A 25,383-nucleotide genomic window follows, 5' to 3' on the forward strand; every position below is an offset into this window, starting at 1 on the left:
TGTAAATGATAAACATGCTCATGACATCTCCGGGGGTGTACTATAGTTCTTTGGCAATATTAAACTCGCGAAAAAAAAAAAAAAAAAAAAAAAAAAAGAGAGTGGGCAGCACCAGCCGAGGACCGACCGGATCAAAAAAAGAAACTGACCCAGAAGGTGGAAAAATCAAAAATCGAGCTTGACAGTCTAACGAGGATGATTGCTTTTCTTCTTTTTCTGACCACAGCCCGATAGCCGTGCTGCAGAGGATGGATGACCTGAATCGTTCTATGAGGTGGACCGCTTGCATGAATTTGAGAAAAGGGTGTATCCCTGAACAACAGAAGGGGGTATATCGTCAACTCGGCTATACCACTTGGCAAAGGACTCTACATCGTGGGAATGCGCCACAAGATAGATTAAATCGTTGATCGGTCCTTTGGACAGTCGAGCAAGGGAAGAGACTGTACTAGCTACCCGACTCGCAGAACTAAGGGCAGGCACTTTAGCGTGCCTTGCATCTTCGGGGGCAGGCATCTTGAGAAGAGTTGAGTTGAGATGCATAACATCATCTGCCCTGCGGTAGGACGGTGGTCTTTGCTCCGAACATGACAGACGCCACGATTTTCTTTGTTGCAGAGTAATCACTTAAAACTAGCGTACCATACTGTAGGGAGACCTAGTATTATAGCGCAAAAAAAAAAAAAAAAAAGGGCAAAAAGCTAAGGGCTGGACGGGATGAACGAAACGCAAGGACCAAAATTCATCCAAATACACAAGATACAATGCGTGGTAAGTGTTCCGACGATTTTAATACTGTTTTGGTAGGTACTAGAACATCTCGACCAGTCGTAACCCGTCAAACGAAAACAGGGAACCCTTACCGATTTCTACAGCGATAGGGCCTGACAAAAAGGTTTCCGTCGGGTCTCGAGTGGTCCCAAAGTTGGAGATAGCCAGAAAAGGGTGGAGAAGCGAAAGAAAGAAGAAAAAAAAAAGAAGAAGAAAAAAACGTGTTGGGATGCGATGGGATGTCAGCTGTTATCCAGTAGTCAGTTGATAAACATGTCGTCCAGACTTTATTAATCGATCAAGGAGCATCTCAAGATATTTGATTTTTTGACAGGGGTTGAAGTTTGGACATCCCAACTTTGATAACCTTGGATCGTCTGGTTAAGTGCCCAAACATAGCAACGCTCCATATAACCCAAAGATTGTACTGCCAGAAATAGAGTCATCTGAGCAACCGGTGGGTTCGAGAAACAGAAAAAAAAAAAAAAATGAAGAAGAGCAAGAAGAAAAAAAGAGACACCCCACACAGTCGCTGGGCGTTCGAGATCTGTGGATGCACATCTTCAAAGTCAGGGTACATGCAACTTAAGCGAGTGCAAGATTTCGCACTCCAGCTTTTCTTCTTTCTGGAGGATGCAGGCATGCAGCCGACGAAAATCAGGATGGATCTCAGGAGGTGACCCTAGAGAGGGTCCATCGTGGTGTCGCGCCTCTAACAGGATGCGCACACCAAGGGAAAAAAAAACAACCCACGAATTTGTCGAACAGGCTCCTCCGGCTGACGCTGCGCTTTTGGAGCGGTGTACTTGTTTCATTGTCTCAGCCTCTCAAGATAAAAAGAGGGTATATGTACTGTAGAAAAGATGTGATATGTGGACTGGACCCATTGAGCACAAACATTGCCCAGAGATTGCAAGACGATGCTGCAGCAAAGCGAGAAAGGTGGCCTGTGTTGCCGGATCATGACACACAGCAAAGAATAAAAAATTTTGATGGAGCGCCGCATTGCTTAACCAGAGGAGATTTGTGCGCATCGAGATCCGGTCGCTCTCACGAGGCTGGACGAGGCGTCAACGTTTGCACCAGAAAATAATGCTTCAACAGCTGTACAGTAAGAGTAAGCAAAAGGCTGCGGGAGTGTAACGTTAAATGTGGATGACCAAAAAGCACTTTCTTTGATTTATTCGACCTATTCGATCATGCGATGCCGTGCAGCCACATACATGGATGAAATACAAACCAAAAAGGAAGTTAAAGTATCGTTACATACAGTACAAAAAAATTATACGCATCAATTGCTCACACACACACACGCACACATTCACATCATCTCGACTGTAGTGCCGTCGGTTTCTACCGCAAATAAGATTTTTTTCTCCTCTTCAAAATCCTAACATCGCCTGCTGCAGGCGGGTGAGACGGTAAATTTGAAACCAGCTGAAACGGTTAACCCCAAAGTGTCAGTACCCCTGCTTGTACCGTAGCGAGAAGGGCTGCATATAACCCTTGTCACTTACCCCCGATTTGCTACCACCTTTGACAGGTACTACTACCCTATCTTGCCTAGGTAGATATGTACATACAAAGTAGGTAGTTACGGTACGTCATCGCATCCACCAATCAGAGCCTCAGCGTACCCAAATCCAACGGAGTGGATGTGGGGTCCAGAAGCAGAAAAGAACCAAAGGAACAAAAAAGAAATTCTCGACCCTCTATTTCTCCTACCAACGTCAAAGATTTCCGGCGTGAGCACCGGCGGAAAATCGCCCTTACGTTGATATAGCCCTTCGTCTTTGAATATACCCTTCTTGACGCGCGACGTTAGTGGTCGTCTAGTGAGGTCTCCGATGCACTTTAATCCACTTGGCGAATCGTATCGTTAGCCCGATACAGGGTTCCCCTCCCTTGCTCTCCCGCAACCTCACACTTGAGCTCATCGCCGCGTCTCGGTGGGCCTTCTTTTTTTTTTTTTTCTCTCTTTGGTCTTGTACAGCGCGGACACATCCAGAGCTCCGTGGCCGACCACTCACAGCTCACGATGGGTAAGCCTTCTCTCGGGCCCATCGAGGGCTGTGGCTTCCGGCTAAATTTCAGGAGCAAGGTCTGATGGTTTTCGATAAAGAGATATGCACAACGCCAAGACAGTGTCGTCACCAAAGATACGTAGACAAGAATTCTGTATTGCTGCCATTAAGTCCATATCACTGGGACTGTGGCTCTGGTTGGCTCCATCCCATCTCTTCCTCCATCCTATAATTTAGGAATCGGACGACTGGCACGCTGCAGCACACTGATCGGTATAATGGTTGGAGACGAGTGCCTGTTAATTCAACCCTTCACTCAATCCTACGGTATGAGCATCCTAGTAGACGTACATAAATACGGTCCCGGATGACCGAACCCAAGACGGGATGTCCGACAGATGACTGGTTGGACCTGGAACAGAGCTTCCCGTCGTGATCGACTGGCTGATCTATTTTCTGTTGGGCCCCTCCCTCCAGTGTGGGGAAGAAGAGCAGCACTGCGAAGAGAATCAGGACTGCAAACGTACCAAAGAACAGGATCCCCTGTGCAGAGCGTCTGAACCAAGGACAAAACTACGTCCGAGGTAAGATACGCTTGCTTGCCAAACACTTGGGCTCATGATCTCCGCGCGCCAAACTGCAACTTGACAGCTATGGCTAACGAGAAAGGAAAAGTATGGATCGAAATCAATCCGTCTTATCCAGTCTTGGGACTGTAATTCGAATCATAACAACAGTTCATTTCACCCAACCTATTTGCACTTAAACTTGGCCGCGTGGGTATCGGCTACCACGGCGAACCAGCCCAGTTATTTGCATTTTTTTTTTGTTTTAATTTATGCCGGTTTGCGCAAATAGAATAATCGACAACATGGGGATTTCGGAGTTCGGCTCAAAAAAGAACGGACAATGAAAGGAAGAAAGAAAGACAAAAAGACAAAAAGGAAAAGACATACAAAGTAAACACAAAAGTCTGCGGCTGAAATACGACACGCTCTGACTATGAGATCTGGCGGTAGCGGAATCTCCCATCGAGGCGAGTGTCAAAAAAGCCAGAATGTTACTTTTTTTGTGGCCCAGCGGCGTATTCTCGCTCGATGACACTCCTTGGGGGGTTCGTTCCTGTCGGTATTGTGTCTGTCATACAACGAATGAGACACTGGCAACCTTGAGAGTGGACCTGATAAACCCCACCATTCACAATTGTAACAGCAGCAACCTCATCCCGGTACTGCTCGTGCACAGGGCAGGGCAGGGCAACTGTGGATGTGCGGTTGAGCAAAGAAGCACAGTACTACGTAGTACTAACCTTGCCGGCGGCATCGTAAGGGAATCGACTCGTTAACTTTCTGTCTCTCTCCTTTTTTAGAAATTTGGCGTTTTTTTTTGTGCGTATATGGGTTTATTGTGTTTTTGTGCGCTCCATGATACGCTCTACCAGAGAGTCAGACTTGACGACTGACATGCCAAATGGGACGACTACTGAACAACTACAGGGTTTGGTTTTTTTTGGCACGAACAGAAGCTTGCAAGGTCATCAAAAGAATCAGAGTTTACCAGAATAGTAGCAGTTTCCTAGGTTTCCCAAGCTACCATCCCTAACTTGACCTCGTCAGTTCTGTTCTGCAGACCGAGAAACGGCCAGCAATTAACCGAGTAATTATCCTCGTTGTCACGCGGATTTCTTTCAATTGACCCCTACCCGGCACTTTTTATTTTTATTTTTCACTTTGGATCTGCTTTCTTTTGCGGTCTTTTACACTTTTCTGTGGACAATTGGTCCATCTTATCCGTCTCAAATACGTGGTACTGCACGGTACATAGCAGTGATGGATAGTATTTGCTTCTTGTTGTGTGAGTTTGTCCGTGCTGTTTTATCCTTGCCCCCTTCCTTCCAAAAACAGTCGCGTCTGGGGCTGGCCTGGCCCCATCCATCCCCGTCCCTGGCCTGCAGCGCGATTGGAGACTCCCTAGGCCATGGCTCCCTGGCCCTGCTGCCCTGACTGGGGCTGGTTACTACCACAACTCGAACTGTCCCTGTCTCTTGGCTTGCGCAGGGCGGCGCGCATTCTCCACCTAGAGTGGATGGGGGGTTATGGATGCAACCCCGATGGGAAAAAGCCAAGGAGATTCTCGCACACCACACCTCTGTCGAGGCAACATCCACAGGTCAACTTTGTATCAGGGACTCCGGCTTAGCTCCTACCGATGTTCCGAACCTGACCGTGCTGAGTTATTGACCACTTCATGGATGATGCCTCGTAGACTGAATTTGGTTCTCTTATAGCCTCTGGGTTCCGCGTTTCCTGCATTACCTTGACTTGCAGCTCCTCTTTTTTTTTTCTTGCTCTTTTTTTTTTTGCGCACCCCGTCCCACATATTCCAACTGTATGCTTTTTCTGTTACTAGTTCTAGTCACTCCTTGAGCCCCTGCCCTAGCAAGCACTTCTTTGTTTTTTTTTTGCGCCTATCCTGTCTCGCCGGCTGTTAATGTCCTTTGGTCTATAATACACCCAGAGCTGGCTCTCTTTTCCCACCCCCGGCTGCCAGTCGCATGTGTCATCCTTCCATCTAGCTAACTAATGAGCTTTGTCTGCCTCCTCGCGGCTGGCTCACCACGCTCCTTTGCTTCTTTTTTTACTTTTTCGATCATTCTTTTTGATTCTCGACAGACTGGGACCCAACCACAAAGCACGGTCGTTGCTCCAGTCTATATCTATCTATCTATTCTCGGCCCCGAACGTCAACATCTTGTATCCGTTCCGAATCACATATCGACCACGGCTTGATAATACAACCCGACGAAGCAAGCTGGGCCAAACAGATCTCTTGTTGAGGCATTGTCATCGTACCGGTCTTGGGGGTTAAGGGTTACCGAAGTCCACCTGCCACCGCCACACCACACGTTGTCATCGTCTAACTGGCAAGAAAGAACCTCGAGATCTTTTTGTGTGTTCTGTTGTCGGCTTATACTTGAACCACCACATTGTGAAGGGAGACTTTCAACGGATTTGTTATAGCAAAGCCCCACCTTGTCGCAATATACCCTGGGTCGCCACTCACTCGACTCGAGTATCCCCTTTCTTTCCCCCCCCCTCCTGAGGGACCCAGACAAGAGGACCTGCACTTTTACTGGTCTTTACGTCTGCCGCACCCCTTGAAGTAAGTTGTAACATGGCCTGACAAGTTTCCCTACCCTACCTACTTTTTTTTTTTTTTTTTCTTTCTCGGATACCTGGCCTTTGCAGTGGATCTGCCCCTCTACTGCTACTTCGCCTTTGTTAGCTGAACGTTTCCCGCGTCTGTGGGTTCATGCTAACTGGTGTGTGTGGGCTTAGATTCAGGAACATAATAGATTAGCAGCACACTCCCCTGTGCTACTTTCAGTAAAGCCATGGACTCCAACCAGGCACAGCTGTATGTCCAACCCTCCTCTCTTCGTTGCCACCACCTGGCAATCCCGTGAGGATACTTACTTACATGCAAGCCACAGTCAACAACAACAACAACAACAACAACCGCAACAGCAACAACCTGCTGCGTCATCCAACTTCAACTTCACCGACGACCAAAACAAAAACGTTCAAGTCAGCAAGGGTGCCTCTCCCCCAGTTGCCGTCACGATGGCTAGCAACGAGATGCCCAGATCCGAAGCCATGAGCGCACCACAAGGAGTCTGGACCACGCCGACGTCGCAAGGCATGCGGCCTCGCCCAGCAACCATCCATGAAGGCTTCTCATACTCGGTAGCAGAGGGTTACGACAACCTGCCTTCATGGGACTCTTCGACTTTGCCGGTTCAACAACAGACTCCTAGTGATACCATTGCGTCTTCGCGACCAATCTCTGTGCACCAGGAGTACTACCCCCCGACGACAATGGAGTCTAGTGAGTGTCTTGGCACCTTTACCACATCGCGATGCTTTAGCTAACCTTCTCTCGCAGATACCTGGATGCAAAAGCCATGCGAGGAGAACATAGAGTTTCAAGGCCTAGAGAACGAGATGAGTATTGGTCAGGCATACACCACCGACGAAGCCATTCCGATTCTTGACCTGCGTTACCAGGGCGCCCAGGTAGAGAACGAGCCGGTACCCTTCGACCAAAACATCAACCCACGCAGGATGTCTGGCTCTTCGTTTACCATGTCGACGTCGGGAGGACTCTCAGAGATGACTTCTTACGAGGACTTCTCGGCAGCCATGTCTGATGCGCCTTCATTCAGCTCGGACTACCCTCCGCCATCCAACAGAAACTCGTTGATGTCGTCGACCCAACTGTCACCGGTCGCCTCGCCGCGCATGACCCCTCAAAGCCGATCCGAACTCGTAAGGACGCAGAGCAGAGGTAGAGCCTCCCCTTCGCCACGGCCTGGCATGCGCTCTGCGCCCTACAGTGTTGAGAGTGCAAGGAACAAGAGGTGGTCCACAGGCTCCTATGGCACTACACCCAACAGGCGGCACTCGCCCTTCGTCTACCACCCACACGAGGCTTACGGCCAGCGCATGTCCTCGAGGCACTCCTCGCCAACGATCGCGCACAGCCAGGTTCCTCTCAACATGGGCAACCTGCAGACCATGCAGCAGCAAGCATACTTCATGCCGCCCAACCCAGCCTTCCCGCGACACAGCATGTTGCTGCCATCCCAGCTCCCATCAAACGGCTATCACCACCAGGACCCGCACGCCCTAGAGCACCCGCCTCCACTCATGTCGCACGGCCTTTTCCGCATGTTGCAAAGCAACGCTGATCCCCACTCGCTACATGGGCACTACACGGACCTGTCGGACCCGCCAGACTTGTACGCATCGCTCCACGAGGAGCAGATCCCGCCGCCCCCCGAGGACATGAACCCGTCAGACCCCGATCTGGTGCCCCACGAGCAGGAGCTGAGATTCGAAGGCGATCTGTACACCCCGAGATGGGTGCGTGGGCACGGCAACAAGCGTGAGGGATGGTGTGGTATCTGCAAACCTGGCAGGTGGCTTGTTCTCAAGAACTCTGCTTTCTGGTACGACAAGAGCTTCACGCACGGAATTAGTGCCGCCACAGGTAACCCATTCCAGGAGCCGCAAGAGACGAGGCGAATGGATGGCAACCCCGACGTTTGGGAGGGTTTGTGTGGAAGCTGCAACGACTGGATTGCGCTGGTGAGCAGTAAAAAGAAGGGTACGACCTGGTTCAGGCATGCATACAAGGTAAGTCGTCGATCCGCAACTTTTGTTGAACTTGGCAAATTCAAGTGTAGCCCGTAAGCTAACAGTAAATTCTTTTTTTTCAATCACAGTGCCATACTCATCCCAAGATCAAAGATGCTCCCAAACGGAGGCGGGAGAGCAGTCATACAAGGCTTGCAGCAAGCCAAATGGCCAAGCCCAAGACGGAGCCACAGCCAGGCCAACAACAGTCGCAAGCACCGTTGACGCCGCAAATGACACCTGCATCGACTTCAATGTCGGCCATCAACACGCCAACGCCCGGACAGATGCAGACGCCACACATGCATATGCAAACCCCTCAGCTGCCGCCTCACCACCACTCGATGCAAGTCCAGACCCCCCAGCATCACCCCCACCACATGCAGGGGCAAATGTCGTCGCCCATGCACCCGCAACAGCAACAACAGATGATGCAGCCTCCAACTCCCGCCAGGTCGCATCATCTGCACCCGACCCACGCCCCGCCGCTTCCGCACCCGCAGATGCCCGTTCAGTACGGGCACATGCCGCATCAGAGGCCACCAACTAGCGTTAATCCCGGCATGGATGGAATGCCCAACATGATTTGATTGATCAGTGCCTTTAAGCTTTTGATTTTTTTTCCATTATTATTCCCAACCAAAAAAAAAGTATTTTTTCACCTAATTTCCAATTCGACAATACCCAAATTTTCGATTGTCTATTCGTCATCACACTATCTATCCCCCCCATATTTCAATTGTCTTTTTTTTATTTTGTTTTGCGTTTCTTGTTTTATGCTGTCACGACTATTCCTTTTTACCCATAGGTCGTCTTAAAACGTATTTTTGTTTTTGGTTACATCTTGGTAGCGAAGTTTGTTGATTTTCATTTTGGGGATATCGCGGGAGGAATTTGTTGTTTGTTTACACCCGTGACTGGCGGAAATACCACTATAGAAGGATACTGGTTTTATTTTGGGGATTTGTTTTTTATTGTTTTGAGTTTACAGAGTAGAAACATCGGGAGCGACATTGAATTCACAACTATTTTCACCTCTCCATACATGCAACTATCATTTGCAACTTGTGACTGGGGACCGTCTTGAATGAATGGTTTCATTCATCATATTCTTGGACGCTGGTGGACATTGAGGTAACAGCGCTGGAGAGTCGTCACGACAGGACGGGTTTCTTTCCCAGAAGAGTCGAAAATTCCGATACTCGGTTTCCATTTCTGCTCCCACTTTGTGTTTTGTAACCATGATTGCGTTTTGCGATCCGAATATCGGGGCTATCCAGGATGTGAATGGACATGCCTGCTACGGGCAACGTCAAAAATCCAAAACGCGTAACATGTTGCTCCATATATCAAAGATGGGATGGCGGAAGAGAGGCGGCTTCCCCCCAAACAACAACAGCAGCCTTACTACCGAACAATCCCCGCTCGACAAGTCAACCCTGAAGCGAGCGGAGGTTGCCAATGGAGTTGCTCTCCCGAGTAGTCGGACCATGCTGGGCGGTCCGTGTTGACGGAGCAACAACGGCGCAATCAGGGAGAAAATGGGCGAACAGGGATGGCTTGTACACATCTCTCCCATGGTTTCCCCCCGAGGTCTCGGTGAAGCAGGAGATGATCGCTGTCGAGAGGAGCAAATTCACTACCATGCCAAGATTATAACCGGGTTTCCGGGGCTTAACAGTCACTGGATGTATTGTGTGTTTTATGACCAAAAATAAAGTTGTCTCGATACCTGTCTGTGGGACTCTGGCGAGTTGATTCAAAACAACCGGGGAACCAAAACTTGAGACCTTACCATTCGTCAATTACTCCCCCTAACCTGACCTGCTACGATCTACCAAAAAAACGCAACATCTTTTTGTCTCTCTCTTTTTTGTTTGCCTGTCAAAACACAAATTTGAGTCCTCATCAAACCCCCCACACCAAAGTTAATCTTGACAAAAGGACAGGCTTTCTGAATTAGGAATTTGCCGAGACGGCTCGCGGCGTGGTGGCTTGTTTATCCTTTGTCACGCTGTGAAACAGGGAAGCTCTCCCGGTGCTGGGTTGAGGGCATGGGTACGTGTCACTTTGACGAAAGTTTGGTTATACTGTAGCTATGAGGTGCATGGGCGATGACGGGAAGAGGTAAGGGGGAGGAGAAAAGAAAAAGAAAAAAAAAAGAAGCCTTGCCGATATCATTTGCGCCACTTGGCGCTTCAGGGAGGTGGTTGTGCGGACGTGTTCGGGAAAAAGAAAAAAAAAAAGGAAGCTCGGCGATAAAGATTTGCTGTTGTGGTAGATTCATGCATGACGTTTCCGATAAGGGCAGACGGTGATAACTCTCTCCCCTTGGTTTCTTGGTTTCTCTTATTGTTTAATTGATCAAAACGTTCCACGAAGCTTCTCGTCCTTTTATTTTTGTGAAAAGAGATAAGAAACCAATAAGATAAACGTTATTAGTCCGCGACCGTCCTCAAAACAAGCGCGGGTCATCGCTGTGTTTTTTTTTTTTTTTTTTTTTTGTGAAACCAACCAATCAGGAGATCAGATCAGGTCATCAACTGTCAAAGGCCAAAGATCCCATCGGCATGGAGCCAAGGCATGGAGCCAAGGCATGGCGCTCATGCAAGCACTTAAAAAGGGAGGGAGGTTCAGATCAACTCTTGACCAGTCGTTTCAAATTCATTGACAGGCCTTCAAACAAACCGCGAAACTTCAACGGGTCAAAGAAAAGAAAAGCCTTGCACACCTAGACTTGGTATCTTCCCACGTAATTTTGTATTGGCCTGTGAGAGAAGGAAAAAAAAAAAAAGGCCAAGCAAGATTTATACATAAACACCCCCATTGCGGTTGCGATCCGGATGACGTTCGGCGACGGCAACACCTTTTTTCCCCTCTTATGTTTTCGCTCTCGGTGTGCTATCATGATTCTACTGGTTCTTCCCCCCCAAAATCCCGCACGGTGGCCGACGACGGCCTCGTACTAATGCAACCACTTTACAATGGGCGATACCCCAGATCGCCAAAGTGGTAGCGTTCTGTTCCAAATTGAGATGGTCCAAGGTAGGCCTAGGTAAAAGTCAATAAACAGCCAACCAAGCCAAGTTCGGCTAGAGATGAAGTTGTTGCCTTTAGACGACAAAACCTTGCACGTTAGCCGTAAATTACTTAAAGTGCCCAACGTAGGCAGCCATTTGGAGCACCCGGACTGCCACTGATGGGCAAAATGGTACGAACCCATGGCACGCACGTCACCCCTGCGCGCATTAAAGATGTTGGGTTAGATAGGGCTGATAATTGATTATGGGGCGGCTTGGGTGGTGGGCAAAGTCTCATGGATAGATAGGGCGGGCACTCAGGGAAGATAGTCTCCGGCCCTTCTAAGGCGTCAGTCGGTCGATGCGGATTTGCTTTGCTTGAATACTGGATACCAGCCAGCCCTTGAAATTAAAACAGCCGTCGCGCAGTTTTTCTTCTTCTCTTCTTTGCAAGGTCAGGCAAATCCTAGCGAATAAATCCGTACGGTACTTTATGCCTATGTACACATCGCAAAGGCTACTAGGTGCCGGGCTCTCATGCCCCGACTTGCAATCCATTCAAAGGTCCAATGCCAACCACCTGCATCCATTGACTGTTGGTGCTGTCCAGAGCAGATTAGCTTATCCACTGAAAACTCGGGATCAAGTTAGCGTGAGTACCTTGCATGCCTAGAACCAGAGCCCATCTCGCATCTATTGCCTCATGCAAATCGAACCAACCAAACACTGTTCAGTATGCAGATGTCAATTAGATGCAGATGCAGGGATTCTGGGGCAGTGTCTTCCTTCGGGGTCGGGTAGCTCTTTGACAGTTTTGCGTAGTAGGTCTCTAGCAATTGACTCACACTTGCAGCTACCGTGTATTAGTCTCCACTTGGGACAGACAGGCTGCCTCCTACCAGTCAAGTCACCTTTTGGTTGGTACAGTACGGGCAGCAACCTTACTCAGCTTGGTGGTATTTTAGCTCCAGCTTCGCTGTTCCTTTACTGTTCAACAACTGGTCGTTGCCTTGGCCTTATTATAAGGACCATGAAAGGCTGGCTCATGTCACAATTTAGCATGCGAACCGGAGCGGGGGGTTTGCGCCCGAGCTTTTGTGCATTGAGTAGAACAAAGTGAGGAGAACATCTGCCGAGAACACTATTGTGAACTGCCGTCACCACGTTTGAGTGTGTCTAGGTGCGGCCGCTTGACGCTGATGCTGTTTTGTTTCGCAAGTGGCCTTTTCTCGAAGCTGCAAAAAAAAAAAAAAAAAAAAAAGATTAAGCTAAAACTTTATTTTAGCATGTGGTTCTGCTGCAAGGGGCAGAGGACACAAAAATGAGCGGCTGCCAATACAAGATGTGATACAGCAAGCATCGTGTTGGTGAACCTGGAATTGGAATACTGCAACAGCCTTGCCTTTGGATGAGAAGTATCCCCCTACTTGATTACCTACATTTCCAGTCTTGTCTCCTTGTGGCAATTATTATGCAGTAGTATAGAGTCGCCTACCTCGGTATGATGAGAAAATCAAAACCAGTGCGACGCTTTTAGCTGACCGCATGCATCTTCCCCCCACTTGGCGCTTTGGTAATTGTTTTGTTGCGTCTGTCTTATTAGTAAATCCTTCGTCTACAGTGCTGCGTTACTTCGAATGGCTTTTGATTCCCCAGCCGCTATTTTTGTTACTCACATCTTACTTGTTCAAGTCTTCAAGGTTTTACTCAATGATTCCGTCATCGATCATTAGTTTCTTCCTTGGTATCTGTAAGTTAGCGGGACCTGATGAATACCGTGGAGAGCATTTTTAGCACGGGCTGGTTATTCCTACAGTACCTTTACCTTCCATACCTGGTTGGTTGTAGCTCAGGGGAGCTCTGTCCCTATCTCCACTAAGCCGACTCAGCTTGTCCAGGCTCGGGGTCGCGGCAACACAACAGCGGCACTACTATTCGTCCGTCATTGCCCTACCATGGCCCATCCCATCGGCGCTTGCATCTATCTTCATTTCTCCCATTATGAGATTTGAATACCGTAAATCCCCGCGGTATCCCCCCTCACCAGGCTAGTAACACTTGATTGTGTTACCTTTTGATTTCTCCCACAACCAACCAAACAAGCCACCCATTTCCCAACGTCAACCTTTTTTATTTCCTCTAGGCGCGGAGGCAAGGAAAAGTGCGGTCGGTCCCCGCTTGCCTTGCCGTCCTTGTGCACCCAATACCCGATCCACTACAAACTCGACTGCGGATTACTCGGGTGCGAGGGCCCCCTGTACGCTTTTCTTTTTTCCGCAGGACGTGCTGGTAGCGTACTGTGCTGTAGCGTAGCAACCTAGGGGGAGCGAGCGAGCGAAGTGAGCGGTTATATCTCTTTGCCTCCCTGGTCTTAGCGAACTTTCCGACCCCCGGCGCATCCTCTCGGGAGCCTCCCTTTTTTGTTCATCCCGTCTCCCGTCATACAGACAACCTGCCATCTGGTTTAGTTCCTTTTGCAATTTTATTGTCCGTGCTTGTTGCATTCCTGCCTGTTTTTGCTTCCCATTCCCTTCGACTTCAGAGCCGGTGACACTATCTGTCTACTTCGGCCATTTGATTTGATTCCTCAACATACCGGGTACAGATTATTTACAGGGTAGGTACCTGTCAGCCTTCATAAGGAGACTCTTTACTTTTCTCTCTCCCTTACCCTACATCCTAATCAAAGTGGTACTTTACCCGCAAGTAGCCCACCAACGCTACAGTACAGTCCGTTTCGCCCGCTTCTTTGCTCTGGCAACCACAAAGATTGTGGACCCCTAAATGGGCTTCAGACTTTTTTTTTTTTTCTCATCCCTCCCTCTTTTATCAGCGCCTCCGGAGGGCATTTCGGTTTATGTCGTACAAAAGCAACAACCGCGCGGGAATTGACTCGCTAACGAGGGGAAAAGGGTTGGGTTTTTTGTGCACAGAAACAAATCTGTAATGAAATAAACGGCCTGCCAAATTTTACCAATTTCAACTCCCACTTGGCCGAAGTCTTATTTTTTTCTCTCACTCTTTGCGAGAGACGCTACCAACAAAGCAAACCAAAAAGGCAAACCAAAACCACGCTAGCTTACGATCAGATACGCCCTACTTTTACGAACCATTTCAGTAATGACCCAAATGACAACCGAGCTTGGATTCGACCCCGAGATTTAGAATTCCTCGCCCGAACGAGTGCCCGTCAAATCTTTTTAGGTTCCTTTTGCAGGGGTTGCTTCTGCTTTAGGGATTTCTCGGTAACCCCCGCGTGTGCATTGTTGCAACGATATTGCAACACACCCACCTACCAAGAAGTCATCCGGGACTTTGTTGGTTGTTCTCCTCAGTCTTTATTCACTCTCCTGTTGTCAACTTTGAAAACCAAATTTGGTCTCAACTCCTTTTCTTCCGGACCTGAGCTCAACTCACATCCCAGGTGAACCTCAAAAATCAAGGGCAATTATTCTCCAGGTTGGAATGTACCTTTTCTGAGGTTGTTCGCATGCGTGGCCACAACTGGGACTGCGCCAAGAATCTCTAGATCTGAACTGCTATGACTGCAGAGCGATTGGATACAAGGTATGCTAACTTTTGATTTCTGTATTCTTTCCTGTCCTGAGTTATCTCGTCAGCAACTCTTGGCCGTTGCTATCTAAGATCCTGCATTTCTTATTTCCTCTGCCGAATATCTCAGCTAGATAGGGTCAATATCCCAGAAGCGCCAATATGCCATTCTCAGATATATCTCAGCTTTACCCATACTTCTGCAGCAACTCCACCTACTTAAACTACTTGGAGACGTAAGAGGCTTACCTTTTCCGCTACTATAAAAACAGTTTTGGCAACCGGCAAGCCTGGTCACCTTCTGCACCTTCCTCCCACGGTACACCCACGGCGGCACTATTACCGAGCCCTATATTCGAAGCTTTGGACGATCATCAGAGCAGCGGAGGGTACTGCGCACCTCACCTGGAAGACGTTTCTCCTCTTGACGCAACATTCGAGCATATCGGAGGAGATTCATCGCCACGACACCTTGATTCGGGTGGCTTGGGTGGCCGGGAGTCTTTGGCCCAGATACCTGGGCAAGGCGCTGTACATAGCCGCAAGAGAGCTCGTTTGGCAAGCGGCTTTCGGACATCTTTGTCTGACCCGCCCGCACTGCAACCATTGTCCGAGCCTTCGAATAGACTCACATTGCCACATCCTAACGGGGACGACACGATACCTCGACCCGAGGAGCCACCTCTTAAAAGAGCTAGAAAGGTCCGGCGGCGAGACGCCGGACCCGCTGACCAAGGGCAAACTATAACACCGCCATCCTCGACCCATAAAAGGACATCTCGGCAAAAACCCACCCCCAAGATCGATAACGAAATCGAGACCATGCAGGATGCCCAAGGATTCCATGATTTTCCCGGAACGGGTGCCCCGGATCCAAACGACATGCCTGTGTTCGTGACCTCGCCCGGCGACATGTTCGCCTATCCCTTGTCAGCACCGACGTCGGCGTCCCTCTTCCCCGATCCAAACATGTGGAATAACGGCGGCGGCTTCTCAGGCCTTGGACTGGATATCGACTTTGGCGCCGCAGGTTCTGGCATGTTGCAGGGCCACCACGCCTTGAGCCCAACTCAGCATCTTTCCATGGACCCATCGGGTTGGGACGCGACAGCTCAGATGTTCCAGGATTCTAGCGTACAAGCCCAAGATGTACAGCTTGGACAAAATCAGCCAGATATGCAACATACCCATCCACAGCCCCAGCCCCAACCCCAGCAGCAACGGAGCGTGTCGCGTTCGCAGAGCAAGCAACAACGCCCCACGAAACGTGAGCGCCCTATTGCTCCCAAGACAACCACGTCAAGCGCCGACATATCGTTCACTGCAGTGTCGGCTTCTCTCGACCAGGTGTCTCTGGGCTTGGACAGCACAGAACTTTATCAAGGATCCTTTGATGACCCGTACTGTTTATCACATACGGGCGAAAGCGTTAATCCTGGTCTTCTTCTCAGCAGGCCTCCATCAGTCAACATGGACGGCCCATCGCATAGAGTGCAGCCACAGTCACGCGTTCCTCTGAGCTCGGCTTCCTCGGGTATGCTCCAGTCTTCTTCTCATGCCCAAAATTTCGGCATATCCAAAGCGTCCATGCGCGAGATGGCGCCCGCTAGACCGGTAAGCAGCAGAGCAAATACAGTGATTCCACCCGCAAAAACCAGTGTGGCTCGCCCCGCTGTTTCTCGGAGCTTCAGTGAACATAGAAGCCAGAAACGGACGGGTAGAGCTTCGGGAACCAACAAGATGCCTGTTCTTGCGCCAGCCACGCAAAGGCCTCTCCAACCTCCTCCCCAACTTCAACCACAGCAGCCGCCACAGCGTCCTCGCAGTCGACCGTCGTCGACCGGTAGCATGCGATCTTCAGGCCGGTCTTCACCATTCAAAGACCATCACCATTCCCGTTTGTCGAGCTTGAACTCCATCCCCGAGGCATCTCCCCAGCCGCAGCTCGCGTTCAGGCCGACGCTCGCCAGGATTACCGTAAACGCGGACGGACATGCTAGCGTGGAGGAGGTGTTTCCGAGCAGACGGACCCGCTCGGCGCGCTCAGGGCGCTCTTCTCGTTCGGCTGACGACGAGTATGAAGAATATGCGTCCTCAACGGATGACGAGGAAATTGTAATCCCAGCCAAATGCAGCAGGCCTCGCTCATTTGCCCTCCCAGACTCCTTGGAAGTCTCCGGCTCCAGGCCTAGGTGGCAGGAGGCTGGTGGCCGATTATTGCCTCACGAGATCTCTCTCCAGAATGACGAAGAAAGCGAGGCCGAGACCGTGATAAATGACGGTGCCGGTGATGCGGAGAGTGAACTCAGAAGGTTGAGGCAGCGACAGATGGCGAACCACGGCAGCCCGAAGAAGTTGAAAATCTCGGCCACCCGAAGTTTCAGCGGACACCATTCACACCCGGCCTTGTTGTCTCCGGCGACAATGACAGAGATGAGCCTGCCGACGCCATCGTCGCGAAATCGTGTTCGGTGCGTTTGCGCCGGCAGCCCAGGGGGCGAGCAAACAGTTGACGGACTTATGGTGCAATGGTAAGTTATTAGAGACAGTCTTCTCGGGTGGAGAGTGAGGCGACGTTTATTTGCTGACTTTCTGCCATAGCCAATCGTGTGAAATGTGGCTGCATGGAAAGTGTATCAACGTAAGCAAACGTAACATGCCTTCTGTGTACATCTGCTCGTTCTGCGCCGAAACTCCGAGGAACCGAAGGAATGTGGCTCTGGGGGCATCTTCACCTCTGGCGCACAAGTCTTTTACCAAGTTTCGGTGAGGGAGTACAACACGATGTGGAGCCAGCTTGAGATTCTTAGTCGCTGGCAAGACCTCTTTTTCGGTCGGGTCGTTGTGCCCCTCAAAGAGGTTTTCGAGATATTGGTGTGACTCCTGTTTGATGATGATTATTTTAAGCAGCTGTTCTCATGGAATTTCAACTCTGTTTTTTTCTTGATTTGTTTACCGGTTGTTTTGGAGTTGAGGGGGCCACAATGTGAACATAGATACACGGACCATGGGATGACATACAAATGATAAACATGGAGGGTGGCCAAGGGGATGGCGATACCCAAACTTATACGTTGCATGAGTTGGCTGTGGGAATCTTGAACTGTCTGGATGAATGGGCAGCAATGCATAGCATAGCATAGCATAACATGTCTATATATAGTTTGCCAAAGGTAACTAGACTTAAGATTTTATGAGCAGTCACTATGAACTAGCTAGCTGCATGCAGGTTTTATCACGTGTATGTATGAAATGATTTATGTGTTTTATATTTTTCTAATATTGGTAGCCTTCTAGTAGGGACCCAAGATCTAGGTAGGATACTTCAAACGTCATGTGTTACGTTGCCTAAAAATAAAGATAGCTACCTAGGTAGGTAAGGTATGTACCTATGCGACAACACCCACCCACCAACAACAGCATGCTTACACTTTTCATCCCGGGCATGACGACAAATTTACAAGGCGTTATCGATTAGCGACCCCAGCAAGCAAGAGCCGGTGTCGGACAGCGGGGTTTCGACTGGTCCCATGTCCTCCTCCACCATTCTAGTGGGCGCGGAGGTTAATCGGAGGGAGCTTTTGCTTTCGACGGCAGCAACTTACACGAACAAGGTCGAGCTTTCTTGGGGTTTGTGAGCTTTCGGGGCCCAATTCTCAATTCTACAATTCCTTTAAATTGCCAATTGAGATTTTCTTTCCCTGACCCTTCGGATAACTCGTTCTTTTTTTTTTATTACTGGCAACAGCATTACCTGGTGAAAAAAGACCGCCGGACAGACGTTTCGACAGACAAGGGATTAATCTCGTTTCTCACTTTCATCTTTGGTCTTCTTTTCACAAACTCCCCACCATGTCGTCGTTCAACATTGTCGTCTTTGCTGGTGACCACTCTGGTCCCGAGGTGCGTTTTCTTTGACATCTTGCCAAATGGGAACGAGATTCGGGTTGCATCCGCATCTTCCCGCCTTCCTTGTGCTTCATCTCCTGGTGTAAACCCCACGCTGACTGTTACACTGATTTGCCGTTATAGGTCGTCGCCGAGGCTGTCAAGGTGAAATCTAATCCATTTGCTGGCTTGTCTGGCTGGATAACGAACTGCTTGCTAACCATGTGATCTTTATCTGTCCACAACAGGTCCTCAAGACTGTTGAGGAGAAGAGCAAGACAGGTGTCAAGTTTAACCTGCATGATCATCTGCTGGGTGGTGTGAGTTTGACTTTTGCTTAACCCCGAAGCTTCCGTGGACTCGCCCTTTTGTAGCTGTGGGCGAGGCCACGACTCTCTTTGGCAAATGCATACCATGGATTTGCGCCTTGGCTGCAGGATGCCAGGTTACATCCCAAAAGAGCGTCAATCTCTTCCTGGATAAAAGTAGAAACATTACTAAAACACTCTCAATTGAACTCAGGCCTCAATCAACGCTCACGGTAGCCCCTTGACCGATGAGGCCCTAGCCGCCGCCAAGTCGGCTGATGCCATCCTCCTCGGCGCCATCGGCGGTCCGGAATGGGGACCCTCGTCACCGGTGAGGCCGGAGCAGGGTCTCCTCAAGCTCCGCAAGGAGCTCGGCACATTTGGCAACCTCCGCCCGTGTTCGTTCGCCTCGGATTCGCTGGTGGACTTTTCGCCCCTCAAGGCCGACGTCTGTCGCGGCACCGACTTTGTCGTCGTTCGCGAGCTGACCGGAGGTATCTACTTTGGTGACCGCACCGAGGACGACGGCTCAGGTTACGCGCTCGACACTGAGCCCTACTCGCGCCACGAGATCGAGAGGATAGCCCGCCTGGGCGCCCAGCTGGCCCTTGCCCGCAGCCCGCCCGCCAAGGTCTGGAGTCTGGACAAGGCCAACGTCCTGGCCACGAGCCGCCTGTGGAGGAAGGTTGTCGACGAGATCTTTGCCAAGGAGTTCCCACAGCTCGAGCTGGGCCACCACCTCATTGACTCGGCCGCCATGCTCATGGTCAAGAACCCCAGGGCCCTCAACGGAGTCGTCATCACCAGCAACCTGTTTGGCGACATCATCAGCGACGAGGCCAGCGTCATCCCCGGCAGCTTGGGCCTGCTTCCAAGTGCCAGCCTGGGTACCATCCCCGACGGCCAGAGCCGATGCAACGGCATTTACGAGCCCATCCACGGTAGGTTCTGAGCTGGTGTTCCCTCGAACTGGTTTTTCGATCTCAACTTTTTTTTTTTTTTTTTTTTAGTTTGGGGGTTCCCCGTGTGTGCTGACAATGATTCCCTTTTCTCCAGGATCCGCTCCCGATATATCAGGCAAGGGCATCGTCAACCCCGTAGGCACCATCCTCTCAGTTGCCATGATGCTGCGCTACTCACTACGCATGCCCGCCGAGGCCGACGCGGTCGAGGCCGCCGTCAAGGCCGCCATCGACGGCGGTGTCCGGACCAAGGATCTGGGCGGTAACGCCGGCACCAAGGAGATGGGCGAGGCCATCATTGCAGAGCTGAACAAGCTGCTGTAGAATATCTGTACGACAAGATAAAAAAAAATAAAACAACAAAAAAAAAGACGGAAAGCAAATCACGACTGGCATACTATCGAAGTTGTATAAACAACAAGTGTCTTACTGGCAGTTAGTTGGGATTGTTGGACTTGTGTGGTTGGTGTTTGGGGATTTACGAATGGTTCACAAAAAAAGGGGGTACGTTTCTCTCTTTGTCTTTTAGGCTGTTTCCGTAGAGCCTATATTCCAGTTAATGCTGATGCAGACTAATATATGAAAGATGCCGATATTTTCTCGACTGCTTGTGTTACCACATTTCAAGGGTCTATGCAATGCATCAATGCTACGTTCATAGGGGCTCATCGCACCATTATTGTTTATTTGTCTGGGTAAAAGAAAGAAACCCGGAAACATATTTACACTTGCGCGTCCATACATACCTGCATGGTAGCTATCCGACTATGACCCAACAAGACATTCGTCTACTGTCGAACCAGGCAAAGAATTCTCTCGTGTCACAAACGACAAATTGAAAACAACCAAAAACCAAATCGATGGCCTTAAAAGCAGCCGTTGCGCCGTCTAAAGAACGTTCCCAAACGTCCTGATACCAATAACCCATATATCCGATCCAGGACGTCCCATGCCACATCCCCAAAAACGCTACCTGATTCGGCAGAGACACTGAAAATAGACACAAGGGAGAAACCCAAAAGAAACATAATAGAAAGAGCGAGAGGCCGCGCGGTAATGTACTGACCACCACCTGGTATTCACCTCGACAAGTCCGACTTTGGACACTCCATAGACATCGATCAAAGCCCACATGTAAAAAAAAAGCATTTTTCTGCTTTACATGACAACGCATGAGCTTGCAGTCCGCGCCCTTCTCCTGGCGCCTGCGCCGTTTCCGCCAACCTCCTCATCGGCATGGACCATCTGCGCCTCTCGAGCCCGTGTCCGCCGTCGCCTCGTGAGCCTGATGCCGCCACCGGCCTCCTGTTCCTCGTCGGCCTGCATCCAGGCCGCCCAGCTACGCTCCAGACGCGAGGCACGGGTCAGCTCGCCTGCCAGCACGCGTTTCGTGTGCTCGTCCACCGTCTGCTGCCAAGCGTAGTAGCACTTTATGCCGATGATGTCGCTCGGATAAGTCTGCTGGTGTGAGGATTGTTTTGGCGGTTCAGATGGGCTGCCACCCGTTTTCTTTTGTTGGCGTTTGGCCGAGCTGGTACCGTTCGTTTCACTGGCAACGTTTGCTTGCCCACTCCCCTGAGGGCCAGCTCTGCTGGATACCTCTTCTATCAGCGCATAGACACGCTCTGCTTCAGCCCGCCATGCATTCTGGCTTGTTTGTTTTCGGACTCGCGGGGCAGCCTCGCAATTTCGCGAAAGAACCTCCCTGATACCCATCCAAGTAATGTTCGAGCAGTCGTAAGCAACCACTCTTAGAGATATCTGGGGTAGTTGCGTAGTATGCTTCGAACGGGCTCGTATCATAGCCGAAAGTTCGCATATTACAAGATCACTGGCTCTAGTGTTGTCCATCTCCAGGACCTGTAAGCTCTTGCACGCGCGAACGACGGGCATTAGGCCCGCATCGCCCAAATTCTCGCAGTGGCTGACTGTGAGGTGCTTAAGCAACGGGGCGCACGGTGCCTTAGCCAAATGAGTTGACAAAGTCGTGTTTGTCAACAGCGCGCAGTCCTCGAGATCTAGATGAGTGAGCCTAGGAGTCGTAGCCAACACAGGACCTAGACCCGCATCCGACAAAGAGCCGCATCTGCTAAGTTCTAGGCTCTCGAGGTCAGGGACGAGGTGGCCCATGGCCCCAAATCCTTCATTGGTGATACCATCACAATAACTCAATCCCAGGTGGCGCCACTTTCTCGGCGCAACCATAGGAAGATCTGTCAACAGGTCGAATTTCGGATCAGTTCCAAGCAACATGATCTTGAACGATGCGTCATCAATTTCTCGACATCCGTTAAGTGTAAGTCTTGTCAGGTTGGTGGCACGAAATATGGCGGCCGCAACATCATGTCTCTCAAAACCCCTGACCTCAGCAGCGCGAACGTCCGTCAGCAGTGGACAACGGTCAAGAACTGATTTAATACCACGAGCATCCAGGTCGGTGCAGAACGACACATTGAAAACCTCGAGGCGCGGGCACATTTCGGCAATGATTCTGCAAGTGGAGTTGCACACAGACTTGAGGCCCGTCAGATTGATCCGCTCCAGCCTCACATTGCTCTCGAGCAAGCTGTGCAGTATGTTGCGCTTGATGAAACAACCCTCCAGGGTCAGGCTGTGGAGATTCGTGCATAATTTTGGAACTTGGTCGAAAGGAGTCGAGCCTGAAAGTTGTATGCAGCCTCTTAAATTTAGGTGTTGGACGAAGGAGCCCGCCCGGACCAAGGTGTTAGTCAAGACGTGTGACGGTATTCTCTTGTAGAAGCTCGAGGCATCAAAAGTAGTCCACAGCTGACCGTCGAAACATAATTCACGGAGCTCTTTACTGACTCGCGCCAACAAAACAAGCTCCCGTGCATTCAGATGCGACAGGATGTGTATTTTGATTTCCAATGGCATGCTCGCCCAAGATTCTTTGCGCCTTTGGCTTATCTTCTTGGTAGAAGCTAGCTCGGCTGGTATGGAAGACTTTTCGAGGTCGTTGCCATTGTGAGGGAGGCTTTCTGCTTTCAACTGACGAACACGAATCTCCTCCGGCGACCACTGTCCAGGGGAGCAGCTAGGAGATGATGTCCCTGATCCACCAGACGAGCCGACCCCGTCGCGTTCGAGAGGGGGATCTGAAGGTGGAAAGTAGGACGAGGTCGAGGTCGGGGTAAAAGGTGAGGAGCTGGACGCGGTCGATAAGCTGACAGAGGAGAGGCTCGATCCGCTGCTATAAGGAACAGATGCGGACCTTGAGTGGCCAAGACCGAGGCCAACAGCAGGCGAAGAAGCGATACGCGAGATGCTGCGGAAGATTGAGTGACGAGTTTTAGGCTTCTTTGTGGTATCGTCTATAACGTCCTGTAGCTCACCCTCTATGTGTGAGGATCCTGGTTGCTCGGGAATGGTCATGGTTCGGGAGTGCGAGCTGGTCGAGTCGATACTACTTGCAGCTCTTCGGTCGTGAGCTGCTATCAGCCTTCCCGGGCCTGTGGTACGTGGGATTTCGGTTGCTGACATGGTTTATGAGAGAGAAGGAGGGAGGAGAAAAAAAAAAAAGAAAAAAAAGAGAGAGACAAAAAAGCAAGGCTGCCGAGCGCCGACGGGAAAGAGATACGCAAAATCTTATAGCAAGCAAATCAAGTTGGAATCAATGTTACGAGTAGTGAGATCCAATGGGTGGGAAACAGTGACAAAAGACAGCTAGAGACCACGGCCTGGGAAACAAGGTCAACATGACTTGCCAACGGTCGTCAGGCAAAACAAACTGTCGAATTCAATCAACAAAAAATCGGATCTTCAGTGGCGGGACCCCTCCCCTACTTGAAGACCAATACGCTTGCTGATAAGGAAAAAAAGAGTCGGTCGACTAGGAAAGTACCTGGTAGGCTGGCCGCCCGAGTGAGCCCATGCAGATATGGATGGGCCGGGTCGTCCGTCTTGTGATAGATGGGGTACAACAGTACAAAAAGGACCGTGAGGGGGATCGACGCAGCGTAGCATACAAGTGGGCTACAAACTGGGTGCTCTGGGCCACCCGCCGCCTTACTACCGAGCCAGGGGTCTTGCCAAGGTGGGGTAGATACTCCAAGTGAGCAGGGTTGCCAGAGAGAGTGGGTAGGTGCGAATTCCAGAGGAAGGTGAGCGAGCGTGTATACAGTGCACGGGACTGTAGACTACTGCGAAATTTAGAGTCAAGGAACCAAACAAAGCCCAGACGAGCGGCAATGTGTTGAAGAACTACTGTAGGCAGGTAGGTATTATTAAGTAATTGGAAATTGTTTGGCAAAACATGTACCTGGATTTTGAGTAGGAAGGGAAAAAAAAAAGGATGAAATCTGCGACAGAAGATGTAGGTAGGTAATGGTCCACATTCATTTGTAAGGAGTTTTGGCTAAGCAAAAAAGAAAAGATTGGCAACAAAAAAGACAACGGATGGAAGCCAACCATGTGATATTCTTTAAGTGGTAGGTAGGTACCTACCTTACCTTGCCTACCAAAGCCATGGAGAATACCAGGGTGATAGCTGGGACGAACGGTGAAAGGTTGAGCCTGCCACGGCCAAGATCCCGGTTCTATGACCTTTGTACTAATTACAGTAACTTTGGCAACCTCCAAGTTACTTCGAATACGTGGTAGAACCCGGACTAAATAACAACGGGACTGGTGTCGAGTATTTCAAGTCGACTGCATTGCATGCGACTTTCGGCCATGCACGGTCGGTCACGGTCAAGTACCTACCTACCTAGACGTTTGGACCTGGTAAATCCAATTCTGGGCTGAGGCATAGGTACTTCGTACTGTATGTAACAGATGAAGCCATGTGGACTGACAAAGTAAGTAAGAATCATGCTTACATACCTTATCAGGGGGAAAGATATAGCTCACATGTGGAACATTGTTGCAACTGGGATTTTGAATGGAGAGAGCGCATTGGATATTCAGGCACAAGTGATCCTCCCACTTCTTGGTCATTCGGCTGTAGGAACAACACCCACCCATCCCAAGCTGAAGGGTCTAGTCACACCGCCAACGTTACAGTATTTTGGAAACCCATGTACCGTACGCGAGCCAGGGAAAATTCCGCTCTACGCTAGAAGAATTGGTGGCAAAGTGGCTTACCGGAATGCGAAGATAATACTTGGCTGTCCAAGCCACGTTGTTGCTTTGACAAACCTAGCTGTCGGTGTACTTGGTGTGTGCTTTGTATGTACCGGTAACTCGAACTGGTTGAGAGAAGGTAAGTGGGTGAGTGAGAGAGAGTGAGAGAGAGAGAGAAAAAAAACACTCAAGTCTCTGGGATATACTGTGTCCATTCAACGGCCGAGCTGTGAGCGGCGAGGTATTTCCAGATCGGATGTGGTCTACCACATCCGGACGAGTGATTAACAGACACAAGTCCAAGCCATTTGATCTGTATCTATACAGATTTGGATTGGTGTGTTGGACCCTTAATTTTCAATTTTCCACCCACACCTGCGCAAGATGCATGGGCAAAAAGAGCGGGTACCAGAGAGATAGTGGGAACAGCATGTTTCGTTGTTCTTGGTAGCGTCGGGTTGGACTGTGTTGTGTCTCCACGACGGTCGCTTCGAGAATGAAAAGAAATCCCCCGCACCAGTAGCAACCAGTCGAATGAGAGAACAAACGGGCAGGGCTATCGTTCGGATCCGGGGGGT

The 25,383-nt window shown here is 50.0% G+C and overlaps 7 protein-coding genes across 7 annotated transcripts; 4 read left to right on the forward strand and 3 right to left on the reverse strand.

Annotated features, from left to right (window-relative positions):
• Positions 1 to 267: 267 nt before the first annotated feature.
• Positions 268 to 543, reverse strand: PgNI_09520 (uncharacterized protein; the record flags this gene model as incomplete). The annotated part of the gene is made up of 1 exon (XM_031129502.1): positions 268 to 543. The coding sequence occupies one exon, from the start codon at positions 541 to 543 to the stop codon at positions 268 to 270; it is 276 nt and encodes a 91-aa protein (XP_030978195.1).
• Positions 544 to 3,111: 2,568 nt separating this feature from the next.
• Positions 3,112 to 5,417, reverse strand: PgNI_09521 (uncharacterized protein; the record flags this gene model as incomplete). Its single annotated transcript, XM_031129503.1, has 5 exons — positions 5,020 to 5,417; positions 4,698 to 4,871; positions 3,797 to 3,898; positions 3,147 to 3,292; positions 3,112 to 3,117 (listed from the first exon to the last, which is right to left on the reverse strand). The coding sequence occupies exons 1-5, from the start codon at positions 5,105 to 5,107 to the stop codon at positions 3,112 to 3,114; spliced, it is 516 nt and encodes a 171-aa protein (XP_030978193.1). The 5' UTR covers positions 5,108 to 5,417.
• A 772-nt stretch (positions 5,418 to 6,189) lies between these two features.
• On the forward strand, positions 6,190 to 8,998 carry PgNI_09522 (uncharacterized protein; the record flags this gene model as incomplete). The annotated part of the gene is made up of 4 exons (XM_031129504.1): positions 6,190 to 6,212; positions 6,289 to 6,683; positions 6,741 to 7,993; positions 8,083 to 8,998. 4 exons carry the CDS (start codon positions 6,190 to 6,192, stop codon positions 8,581 to 8,583), a joined length of 2,172 nt encoding a protein of 723 aa, XP_030978190.1. The 3' UTR covers positions 8,584 to 8,998.
• Positions 8,999 to 13,049: 4,051 nt separating this feature from the next.
• Positions 13,050 to 17,708, forward strand: PgNI_09523 (uncharacterized protein). Its single transcript, XM_031129505.1, has 4 exons — positions 13,050 to 13,630; positions 13,926 to 14,580; positions 14,838 to 17,096; positions 17,167 to 17,708. Exons 2-4 carry the CDS (start codon positions 14,555 to 14,557, stop codon positions 17,333 to 17,335), a joined length of 2,454 nt encoding a protein of 817 aa, XP_030978295.1. The 5' UTR covers positions 13,050 to 13,630; positions 13,926 to 14,554; the 3' UTR covers positions 17,336 to 17,708.
• A 457-nt stretch (positions 17,709 to 18,165) lies between these two features.
• On the forward strand, positions 18,166 to 20,316 carry PgNI_09524 (uncharacterized protein). Its single transcript, XM_031129506.1, has 5 exons — positions 18,166 to 18,468; positions 18,598 to 18,618; positions 18,702 to 18,773; positions 18,976 to 19,702; positions 19,818 to 20,316. The coding sequence occupies exons 1-5, from the start codon at positions 18,418 to 18,420 to the stop codon at positions 20,045 to 20,047; spliced, it is 1,101 nt and encodes a 366-aa protein (XP_030978188.1). The 5' UTR covers positions 18,166 to 18,417; the 3' UTR covers positions 20,048 to 20,316.
• Positions 20,317 to 20,881: 565 nt separating this feature from the next.
• On the reverse strand, positions 20,882 to 23,224 carry PgNI_09525 (uncharacterized protein; the record flags this gene model as incomplete). The annotated part of the gene is made up of 1 exon (XM_031129507.1): positions 20,882 to 23,224. The coding sequence occupies one exon, from the start codon at positions 23,222 to 23,224 to the stop codon at positions 20,882 to 20,884; it is 2,343 nt and encodes a 780-aa protein (XP_030978187.1).
• Positions 23,225 to 23,613: 389 nt separating this feature from the next.
• On the forward strand, positions 23,614 to 23,975 carry PgNI_09526 (uncharacterized protein; the record flags this gene model as incomplete). The annotated part of the gene is made up of 2 exons (XM_031129508.1): positions 23,614 to 23,795; positions 23,897 to 23,975. 2 exons carry the CDS (start codon positions 23,614 to 23,616, stop codon positions 23,973 to 23,975), a joined length of 261 nt encoding a protein of 86 aa, XP_030978186.1.
• Positions 23,976 to 25,383: the final 1,408 nt, after the last annotated feature.

Source organism: Pyricularia grisea, assembly GCF_004355905.1.
Source record: "Pyricularia grisea strain NI907 chromosome Unknown Pyricularia_grisea_NI907_Scaffold_7, whole genome shotgun sequence".
Lineage (NCBI taxonomy): Eukaryota > Fungi > Ascomycota > Sordariomycetes > Magnaporthales > Pyriculariaceae > Pyricularia > Pyricularia grisea.

Bases quoted from the DNA above. Each gene is read 5' to 3' on its own strand.
- PgNI_09523 (XM_031129505.1), top strand. From the start codon at position 14,555: ATGACTGCAGAGCGATTGGATACAAG. The intron at 14,581-14,837 runs GTATGCTAACTT...CTATAAAAACAG, and splicing joins GCAGAGCGATTGGATACAAG to TTTTGGCAACCGGCAAGCCT. The intron at 17,097-17,166 runs GTAAGTTATTAG...TTTCTGCCATAG, and splicing joins GACGGACTTATGGTGCAATG to CCAATCGTGTGAAATGTGGC.
- PgNI_09524 (XM_031129506.1), top strand. From the start codon at position 18,418: ATGTCGTCGTTCAACATTGTCGTCTTTGCTGGTGACCACTCTGGTCCC. The intron at 18,469-18,597 runs GTGCGTTTTCTT...TTGCCGTTATAG, and splicing joins GTGACCACTCTGGTCCCGAG to GTCGTCGCCGAGGCTGTCAA. The intron at 18,774-18,975 runs GTGAGTTTGACT...AATTGAACTCAG, and splicing joins ATGATCATCTGCTGGGTGGT to GCCTCAATCAACGCTCACGG.